This window comes from Rhamphochromis sp. 'chilingali' (genome assembly GCF_963969265.1).
Source record: "Rhamphochromis sp. 'chilingali' genome assembly, chromosome: 11".
NCBI lineage: Eukaryota > Metazoa > Chordata > Actinopteri > Cichliformes > Cichlidae > Rhamphochromis > Rhamphochromis sp. 'chilingali'.
In genome coordinates this window covers 38,634,428-38,645,679 of record NC_137938.1, presented here as the reverse complement: position 1 = coordinate 38,645,679, position 11,252 = coordinate 38,634,428, and the positions used below count along the sequence as shown (strand labels likewise).

The following is an 11,252-nucleotide window of genomic DNA, read 5'->3' as shown; positions in this document are numbered from 1 at the left end:
GGATTGTGGTGTGTGTTTTTGTGTTTCCCTGGTGTCCACTGTGGAGTTTACTCGGTGTTGTGAAGGTTCCTGTTTGGGTTCTGACCGAGTAGAAAAGTCCAGAAAAGCATCATGTTGTAATCAGCCACACCTGCCACTCATTAGAGATCACAGAGGAGTCGCCCCCTGATGGACAGAAGAGGCAATGCAGGTTTAAGGAGCTCTGTCCATCTTTGTTTACAGTCTGTGGTTTAGTACTTTGGCTATTTCGTGTGTTTCAGTCTCTTTCTGTGTTTCTGCATCTAAATGAAGTTGATAGTTGGACGTCTGGATTTTTTCATAGTATCTGTCTATCCTTGTGTATAATTTAATTTTTTCACTGTGATTGGTCCTAAATTTGAGGTCATCTGCTTTGTTTTTTATGGTTTTTCATGTAAATGAAGTAGATTTTTAGTCATTTTGAAGTTTTGTGGTGTGGTTTCTGGTATCTGTGTCTCAGTAATGATTTTGGATCATGAGGTGTTGCTTCCAAAGGCCAGGACGACTTTTGTTTGTGCTTACTGTGACCTTTGAGCCCGAAGTTTTCACAGCTGCTCTAACCACAAACAGCTTAACAGACGTTTTACTGCTGCCAGAGTGCTGACTGCAGCATTGTGTGATTTATGTACCAGTGAAGCTTCCACAGTGTCACGCACACAGTCACTAACAGGCAGTGGCGTTTGACCTCTGACCTCCTGTGATTAATGAGTGATGGAAAGTGACACTAACATGGACTCTTGGGATTCCTGTTAAGCTACAAAGTCAGCAGCTGGAAGGATCCGCCTCCCGCTCCAGCTGAGTGAAGTCAGAAAACGACAGGGGATTTCGGCCTTCAAAATAAAAGCCTCACGTTTAGTTTTTGAGAAAAGAATCAGTAAATGCCTTTGTGTAGGCTGAGAATTAAAAATAAAGATGAACATGAGCTTCTGACAGTTTTCACTGCAGCAAAATAAAAACACAGCAACTTTTTTTAAACAACAATTTATTAATTGAATAAATTAAAGCGCATCAGGAAAATAAAGCTGAAGACGAACGTTCACTTCAGAGGAGAGGCAGGCTCTGCTCCCCCACCAATCAGCAGTCAAACATTTGGATCAATAGGATCAGGTGTGACAGAGCACCTGTGCTGCGAACCCACGCACAGATCCATAAATATTACAGATCAATGATTAAAAACGTAAGACGTGGCTCGTAAAAGGCTGAGATGAACTCAATTACCCTTTTCTGATTGACTTACCTGATTGACTGTTATTGATGACTGATCGAGGGTAAACATGAAGAAAATCTGTGATTTTTCAACATAAATGAAAACTTTAGCGTTATGACGTCACATACATGAGGGACAGGAAGCGTTTGATGGTCCGGGGTCTCCTCCTGCTGGACCCAGGACCGAACCGGAAACCAAACACTGACGGGCTTTTATTTTGTAAAGAGGAAATGCGGTGTTTTATTGCGGAGCGCTTCACAGCAGCTCCCTCACGAGGCGGGATCAGCTGGTGGGAACTGAGTCACCACTTCCCGGAGAGCAGCACCGAGAGAAGCTCACGCCGCCGATCAGCTCTGATACCGAGAGCCTCACCTGAGCGCGAGCCCGCGGCTGAACAGGTAAGGGTGTTTGGACACCTGAGCGGAGTCTGTGCGCGGGACCGTGATCTGCTCCGGAGTAAAAATATTGCGTTACCTCGGGATCATCAGCGGGAAACACACGATGGTTACCACGGTTACGCCTCCATGACTCACAGACTGCGCGTGCGCACTAACTAAAACCCCTTTAACGTCTGATTAGTTGCGCGAGGAAGAGTCGGTGCACATCTTTATGACGTAGCAGATGTTACAGCTGTGGTAAATCTGCGCAGCTGCTTAATATTCGGTTATTCGACTCACCAGCAGTCGGATACAAACTGATCTGACCTCTGACCCCGTGCCTCAGTCTGTAAACATGTTTGTTTCTGCCTGACTCGCTGCTGCCCCTGCGGCACAGCAGAGGAACTGCAGGGGGACCGCCCACTCCGATTTCAGACACGTCCTGAAATAACGTGGAAATCCCCCCCAATCAGATCAGACCCGCCCCTCCGTCTGAGCCACTCACACCTGCTGCCACTTTCAGTTAATCCGCCTTCTTCACCGCACTTCCTGTCAGCGCGCCGCTGCCTCTGTTTGCTGCTCTTATCGATTCCTGGGGTCACATGACTCATGGCGCTCTGCACATCACAAACATCTCTGTTTGCTGCATGAGCTAAACATCACACAGGAAGTTCATCACCCCGCCTATGCCCTAGCCCACAGGAGGGCGGCGAAACTGTGACCTCACCGAGCGACCTGCAGGCGAGGGTTAAACTAGTGATGGGCAGATGAAGCTTCATGAAGCACTGAAGCTTTTCATCCAATTGGTTCACCCCAACGCGAAGCTTCTTGAAGCTTCATTTGCTCTAGCAGGACACCTACTGGACGTAAAAATAATAGCTGGCATGAATTTGAAGAGTGTGGCATTTTGCACACAGCCTGTAAATGTCAACAACAAAAGGAGTGTGTAAAACATGTATATTGTAGTGATGGCAGTATACTGTGTATATTTATGCTGGCAGAATGTAAAGACAATAAAACAAAGCACAAATATAAATATCACACACGTAACTTATTACAGCTGTATAATATTGTTATATCATTTAGTAACATTACTGCATGCTATATTATCATTGCATTTGATGGCTCACCTGGTCTTGCTCCACAATCGGTGTTCCCCTTATTCTCATGCAAAGCTCTGTAGTGCCTAAGCATGGATGAGGTGTTGTTGTTATATCCCAGCTCCCTGGCACATAGCAAACACTTCACCTTGTACAAAAGTAACGACAGCTTAACATAAGTTTTATTGCACCATCAGTATTATGAAAATACATCTTCTGTGGAAATTTACATACCTTGTTGGGAGATATAAGCTCAAAATGTTCCCACACAGGGGAGGACATCCTCCTCTTCTTAGCTGGCTCCATTCTCTCCTGACTTTCTCTCCTCACGCTCATAAACCTCCAAACTGTCTCCAAACTCTCACTAACCACAACTCTCCATCAAACACCCACATTTTGAATGAAGTCTGAGGGGTTTATATCTGTCATAGCTCGCGGCAAAGTTCGAACCACTTCATGAACCAGTCACGTGGTACAGCCGGGCAGCGAGGCTTCGGACGTCATCATTTTCAGCTCCTCCCATAAATGAAGCAAGCCTCGATACGCGCTTCGCGGAAACGCTCCCTCAATTACTCGACACAAGCTTCGAAGCCTCGATACAGAACGTCACATCACTAGGTTAAACTTTAAGAGCACCGTCCTCATGCTGACTGATTGTGTGTGTGTGTCTGGCTCAGAGCAGCCTGTGAACATCGCATACGTCAGGTTTCATCGTCAGCTGCTAGGAGTACGTAATGCGTTAGTCTTTGCAGACTCACAGGTGTGATCCAGGCGCAGCGCCGCAGTTCGCCCGTACCTGCAGGAAACCATCATTCAAATGAAACATGTGTCTCACTGTGTTGTTCTTCCTCTGTCTGACAGACTCTCGTCCTCAGAGCGAGTCCACGATTGCGGTCCGGTCCAGAGAGCTGACATGGCTGTCGCAGGCGGAGCATCCTCCTCTGTCCTCGTGTCTTCAGCAAAGGAAACGGCGGCGCTGAAGGTGAACCCGGCTGACGTCCCTGCCCTGGAGATCAAACTAGGAGCGCTGGCGGTCCTGCTGTCAGTCACGCTGCTGTTCGGATTTGCCCCGCTCTGCATCGTCCGAGGGGCGGGGCGCTTCAGCGTGCAGCCAGGTAAACTGAGCAGATAAACGTTTCCAACATCGGTTTCTGTGTGAGGAGGTCAGAACGTCAGAAAGAAAATATTTGGACTGGGTGGCTGAAATCAGCCGTGCTCATGCTGGCTTTGCATGGACAATTCTTCTTTTGAGCATGGTGTTCTGCAGGTCAGAAACACGCTCCTCCCACTTTCAGCCAACGGTTTTCCAATTGGCCATGCCTCCTAAAGGCAGGTGGGTGGGGCTTCACATGCTCTGGTAGTAAAATACATGAGAGGAAGTGGGGAGACGCAGGATAACGGGTTTAGGTTTAGATCCCGCTGAGCCCGAAGCCACGCTCGGAGCTCCAGGATTAGTCTGCAGTGTTTTCATCTCACAGCTCGACTTCCTGTTTTCTCCTAACCAGCTGATTAGATGTGACGTCGTGTGATCTCTGTGCAGTCACTCGATCAGCTGCAGCAGGAGAACATGAATCCATGAGCGCTGCTCTGCAGGGCTGTTACACGACGCCTTTCAGGAGTCTGACTTTCTGTTTGCTTTCAGTTTCAACCTCTGGCTCTGCAGCAGTGTGATTGATCCGTGCGATTGATCCGTGCGATTGATCCGTGTGATTGATCCGTGCGATTGACCTGTGCGATTGATCCGTGCGATTGATCCGTGCGATTGATCCGTGCGATTGATCCGTGCGATTGACCTGTGTGATTGATCCGTGCGATTGATCCGTGCGATTGACCTGTGTGATTGATCCGTGCGATTGATCCGTGCGATTGATCCGTGCGATTGACCTGTGCGATTGATCCGTGCGATTGATCCGTGCGATTGATCCGTGCGATTGATCCGTGCGATTGACCTGTGTGATTGATCCGTGCGATTGATCCGTGCGATTGATCCGTGTGATTGACCTGTGTGATTGACCTGTGTGATTGATCCGTGCGATTGATCCGTGCGATTGATCCGTGCGATTGACCTGTGTGATTGATCCGTGTTATTGATCCGTGCGATTGACCTGTGTGATTGATCCGTGCGATTGATCCGTGCGATTGACCTGTGTGATTGATCCGTGCGATTGATCCGTGTGATTGACCTGTGTGATTGATCCGTGCGATTGACCTGTGTGATTGATCCGTGTTATTGATCCGTGCGATTGACCTGTGTGATTGATCCGTGCGATTGATCCGTGTGATTGACCTGTGTGATTGATCCGTGCGATTGATCCGTGTGATTGACCTGTGTGATTGATCCGTGCGATTGACCTGTGTGATTGATCCGTGTGATTGACCTGTGCTGTCCGTGTTGCAGATTTAAGGCGCCTGCTGCTGAGCTTGATCAGCTGTTTTGCTGGAGGCGTGTTCTTCGCCACCTGCCTGCTGGACCTGCTGCCCGACTACCTGCAGAGCATCAACGAGGCCTTCAGCAGCGCCGGGATTAAGGTAGGAGAGCGCACACGCTCACCTGAGCACACGTTAAAGAGGCCTGAAGAGAAACCGCAGGTAAAGCCTCACCGTCACGCTCAGAGATGCTTTAACGTCTGAGCTGGCTGAGCCCACCGATCCTGCTCTCAGACAGTGATGTAACTCTGGATTTAATAAAAAACAGCTTAAAGTCAAAGTTTCAAAATCCTGTTTAGCGCCATCTTATGTCCGCACGACTGTGACGTCATGTGGTTGGTTGTTAGCTAACTCGTGACAGGATCGATAACTCTGAGTAAAAGCTTCAATGCTGCAACAATGAGCTGATGTTAGAGCGAGGCCTGTCTGTGGCAGGAAGTGACTGTTTGACTCGCTGCACTCGAACAGACAATGTTGGTGTTTGTAAAGCACAACCTCCGACACTCCAGCTGTTCAGGCCGGCTGCACCGAGCCTGCAGTCAGCGGCCACGCAGATGTTGGCGAGTGTTTTTGTTTCCCCACCACAAACAGTTTACTGCACGCGTGTCGCACCACAAACATCCATTAGCACGTCTGCAGGAAAACCCTCTGGAAAAAAAGGAAATCTGCAATAAGCACAAAAATAAGTACTTTTAAATAAATAATAAATATTTAATATTATTTCTCACAATTGTTGAATGAAGTTTATTTATAGATTTGGTCATGTCGGGCCTCCGTAGAGCTCGTTGCTGGAAATTCAGTTTGTCAGCGTTGAAATGCTTTTATTTTGAAGCAGCAGCTGGTTTATTTCCTGTCCTCAGAGTTCGCCACAGCGCTCACAGGAAACTGAGCGAGAGGGAAGTGAAAACGTTCAAACTCAGAGAGGAAGAGACACAGACGCTGAGCCGTCCGTCACTCCTCTGCTGTCTTAATTATTCAACATTAACATTTGTTTTCTGAATGTTTGGAGCTAATAAAGTCCGACAGATGCTTTTAATTTTGAGGACAAACGTAACAAATTTGAGTTTTTTTGACATTTTATTGACGATGTTGGTTTTTTGTTTTTAGAATATTCACATTTTTGGGACATATTTGTAGTTTTATTTTTATGTATTTATTTAAACTTGGAGGATTTAAAAAAACCTCTACAAATTTGGACATTTTAATGAATTCTTATGGTTTAATGTCATAAATAAATCTGGCATATAAAAATCATATTTGGAGATTTAAATGTAATCCGGTTGAAGCTGCATCTCTGATCATGTATGTCATGTGTTATTGATCGTGTCCATGGCGATGAGAACGTTCTGGAGTTTCTACTCTTAACGTTTTATTAAATATTGACGTTTTTTCGATGATTTATTCGGACATTCAGATCTGTGAACATTTAGGTCTTAGTTTTGGACCCTGGAGATAAATCCAGATGTAGGTATCTCAAGCTGACTCTTCTTCTCCTCCTCCTCTTCCTCCCTCAGCTGCAGTTCCCCCTGCCCGAGTTCATCGTGGCTATGGGCTTCTTCCTGGTCCTGGTCCTGGAGCAAATCATCCTGGCCTTCAAGGACCAGACGTCGCCGTCCCCGGAGGAACGGCGCTCTCTGCTGGTGGACTCCAGCATTCAATCCAACGATCACCACCGCCGGGGCTCAGCGGACTCGGACGGTCACTTCCACGTGGACTTTGGTTCTCAGTCCGCCCTGCGCGCCTTCATCCTGGTCTTCTCGCTGTCGCTGCACTCGGTGTTTGAGGGGCTGGCGGTGGGGCTGCTGGAGGAGGGGCAGGAGGTGCTGGAGATCTGCCTCGCCCTGATGATCCACAAGAGCATCATCTCCTTCAGCCTAACCGTGAAGCTGTGTCAGGCCCGGCTGCGTCGCTCCGTGGTGGTCGGCTGCCTGCTGCTGTTCGCCGTCATGTCGCCGCTGGGCGTCGGCCTGGGCGTCGGCCTCACCGAGACCAAGACATCGCCGGGGCACCAGCTGGCCCGCTGCACGCTGGAGGGGCTGGCGGCGGGAACCTTCATCTACATCACCTTCATGGAGATCCTACCGCACGAGCTCGCCGCCGGCAGGAACCGCATCACCAAGGTGGCCATGCTGCTGGTGGGCTTTGCCATGGTGACCGCCGTGCTGTTCATCAAACTGTAGAGGCAGACGGCGAGAGGGCGAGCTCCGTGTGCGACTTCAGAGACGTCGCATGGTTCAGAGCTTCATTAGGAACACGTGTTTAATTTTTGTGACGTTAACGAGAGACGAAGACTTAAGCCAAAGAGAGACGGCGCGAGAGCGCCAGGGGGAGGAGCAGAACAACCCCGCAAACCTGATCCGTTAAAGTTTCGTGCCCTCCTTCGAGGTCTCCTCTGACCGCCTGCAGGGTTTGACAGAAACCCACCAATCAAACCCCCTCATGAGCCGCACCTGGTGACAGCGGGGAGCGAAAACTCCCTTTTAACAGGAGGAAACCTCTGGCAGGCTCAGGGAGGCGGGATGAAGCTAAGGAGCCGCAGCAGGCGATCGAACACCCAGGGAGGGAAGAAGTGCATCATGGGAAGCAGGCTGGCCTGCTGCAGCGCTATCTCAGAGTTCAGGGTGCAGCGGGAGAGCAGCCATATTTGATGGCTAATAGAGGCGTAACGGCAGGTCGTCGAGCTGTTCGAACTTCCTGTTTGGCAGCTTTTATTGGAGGTTCCAGGTGGAGACGCTTTGGCTGTTTAGTTACATCGAAGAAACGACCGACGGAGCAAAGACCCTGATCACATGACCGATACTCCGACCTCCTCGTGAACAAAGTCCCAAGGAAGGCCTGAAGTGATCGACCAACCACAAACCTCCAATGTGCTCGCCTCAGAGGAGCGTCCCAGAGGAGCGTCCCAGAGCTGCGCCCCAGAGCTGCGCGAGATTTCAGCTTTTAGAACGAACGCGTTGCTAAACAAGGAAAACCTTCAGAAATCTGACTGGAATGTTTGGAGGCGTCGGAGCCGGAGGAGAGCATGTTTTCGTGGAGAGCTCTATTTTAACTGACAGCAGGATTCAAACACTTGTTTTTTGTAATAAAAGTATTTTTAAACATGTAAATTTACTGTAATCAAGTTTGTATAAAATCATGCAGAAAATAAACATGCGTGTTTGAATGTTTATTTCATGAGACGGCGTCCTGCAGCCGCACAGCCACGGGTCAGACGGACGCAGCACTGAGCCGAAACGACAGGAAGCAGAAACGCAGAAACATAAAGCGCATCTGTACTGAAGTAAAAGTACTCGATTACATTAAGACTCAAGTATTTTCAGAGACGTGAGGTCAAATCTCTGCTGCGTGACGCTTTCTCAGCTCCTGTAATCTGATTACTCGGCAAAGATAAACTGATTACTGATCTGTGGATCGGCAGCACTGATCCAGGACGAAGTCTGACAGCTCGACAGTCACATGACCGCCTCGGTACGCGTGACAACAGTCTGAGCAGCGATGACGCGTCGTGACGGATTTTTGTCCTCAGCTTTAGCCGCCGACCGTCCATCGTATCCAAACACGTCGGGCGCTCGAGCCGACGGAAAACGGTTTTATTCTCATTTTATCTGAGAAACAAAAAAGTGTTTTTATGCAAACTGCAGGCGGAAAACCAACATGGCGCCAGTGACTGTGCTAGTCCATCTTTTACATACAGTCTGTGTTCCCGTGGAACAGGAAACAAGCGTTTTCTGTTTGTAAAGCTAAATCAGAGCTGCCCTGGAAACAAGTTTGTACCATGTGGCCTCGGATCGCGGCGAAAAATAAATCACCATGACGACGACCACGTGGCACGGGCCTGCAGACTGAACGGTGACGCCTGGGGGAAATGTCAACTCTGCTGTCGCTGCAGGTTTCTGGGTCGCTGACAGACGCCCCATTTTTCCCTAGTAACCTGTGGTTGCCATGGTTACAGGCCATTTCCTTGGCAGCTGCTCTTCAGCGATGACCTCGCTGATGTCAGGATGTGAGGCGTGTCCTTGTTCAGGTGAAGAAGCAGTCGGAGCGCCGCTGAGCGTTCCTCTTTCACTTCAGTCCGAGCCGCCTGCGGTCGGTCTGCAAGCAGCTTTCAGCTCTCCCACCGCAGCCCCGACACGGTGTGTGTGTGTGTGTGAGAGATCACCTCGTTCATGTCACAGTTTCACTGATGAGCCACAACAGTTCAGCAACACAGCGACACCTGTGTGACCTCATCAGTGCACCTGAGAGGACAGCAGCAGAGCGATCGCAGCTGAACAATCACCGCAAACGTGACAGGAGCTGAATTTCAGGGCTGTGTCCCAGTTCAGGGTCTGCAGCCTCAACGGTCCTCAAGGGCCGCGTACTCAAAGACCGCTGAGGCCGGAAGTGCGAGGCTTGTGAAATGGGTGGTCTAGCCTCCGTCGCGCTGCCCGGGTTGCCTAGCAAATCAAATCAAATCAGATCACTTTTATTGTCACATCACATGTGCAGGTACATTGGTACAGCACATGTGAGTGAAATTCTTGTGTGCGAGCTTCACAAGCAACAGAGTTGTGCAAATACAATAATGTAAACAAGCAAAATACAAGAATGGCTGCATCTGAAACTAATAAATATATGTACAATATATAATAGTGTATGCATTTCTGGATGTGTATACTAAATATTTTTCTACGTGTGTGTGTGTGTGTGTGTGTGTACACATATTTTACAAATTAAATAGAGTAAACAATAAATAAAATATATAAAATATACAGAGTTGAATATGTGCAAAACAGTGGCATTTATATACAGTGTGGAGTGCATAATGTTGAAGTTCCAGTAGTGAAGCTGAGGTGTCTATGACGTGTTCAGCAGTCTGATGGCCTGATGGAAGAAGCTGTCTCTCAGTCTGCTGGTACGGGACCGGATGCTGCAGAACCTCCTTCCTGATGGAAGCAGTCTGAACAGTTTATGGCTGGGGTGACTGGAGTCCTTGATGATCCTCCCCGCTTTCCTCAGGCAGCGCTTCCTGTAGATGTCTTGGAGGGAGGGAAGCTCACCTCCAATTAACCATAATAGCTGGAAACGCGTGTTTGGCAGAAATGAAGGAACATGTTTTGTTCGTTTGTTTGTTTCTACACGAGCTTTGTGTGATTTAAGTATCTGAGGCTGAGACCACGGGACTGTAAACATGATTGTTGGGCTTCATTTCTGTGCTAAACAGTCATTTTAAGATTAGCTAGTAAATAACAATTAGCTGATGTTGTTCATGAGACTAAAGTCAGTGTAAATATGAGATGGCCAATATTATAGTTATTATACTAATCATTATTAGTTATTACAGCAGTGAGTTTGAACTCTCAAATCAAATCACTTCTATTGTCACATCACATGTGCAGGTACACTGGTGCAGCACATGTGAGTGAACTCTGTCAAACACTGAGCTTCAGTAAAGATTCAAGTTGCAGCTATTTATATGTCCTATCACCTTAAATCTTCACTCAAAGACACTCGAGTACCTTTGACAGTGTGTATACAGATGTATTACATATAAGAGACAAATATTGTTCCTTCAGTATGTTGTCATTATTACATTTGTCTCAATGCTTACATATATGTGTAAAAAGCAAATGTACGAGCTGTGATAACCGTGTCTGATAGAATGAAGAGTAGACTGATATATGAAATATTCCTTTATTGGGTGAGAAAATGTCCAAATGTCTTCAAAATGAAGGACGCATTTGAGGGCTGCATTTGGATCAGCCTTTGAATTGGGACAGCCTTCGTCGCGCCGCTGTGACGTAATCGGCCTTAAAATGCGGCCTTTAAGGCTGTAGACCCTGACTCGGGATACAGCTCAGGACGCGCCTGAAGGTGCTGGACGAGCACAGGTGAGAGCAGCAATCACAGAGCGTGTTTACAACAAAACTTTATTGGCAAACAATGAAAAGGCCAAAGTGATCGGCTGACCTCATCGTTACATCAGAAATAAAACAAGAAACCCGCTGCTGACGATAAAAAGAAAATAAAAGTAATGGACCAAATGAAGAGATGTCAGGGTCAAGAACTTTGACCCTAAATCACAGTGAAGACTCAAAAACGAGGAGACGCGACTGAACTACAGGTGGTCTGAAGGTTTCTTCT

At 47.9% G+C, this 11,252-nt stretch overlaps 1 protein-coding gene across 1 annotated transcript; it reads left to right on the top strand.

The window, feature by feature from the left end:
• Window positions 1-1,463: 1,463 nt before the first annotated feature.
• Window positions 1,464-8,278, top strand: slc39a3 (solute carrier family 39 member 3). The gene is made up of 4 exons (XM_080896045.1): window positions 1,464-1,623; window positions 3,564-3,817; window positions 5,101-5,231; window positions 6,644-8,278. Exons 2-4 carry the CDS (start codon window positions 3,616-3,618, stop codon window positions 7,307-7,309), a joined length of 999 nt encoding a protein of 332 aa, XP_080752171.1. The 5' UTR covers window positions 1,464-1,623; window positions 3,564-3,615; the 3' UTR covers window positions 7,310-8,278.
• The last annotated feature ends 2,974 nt before the right edge of the window (window positions 8,279-11,252 follow it).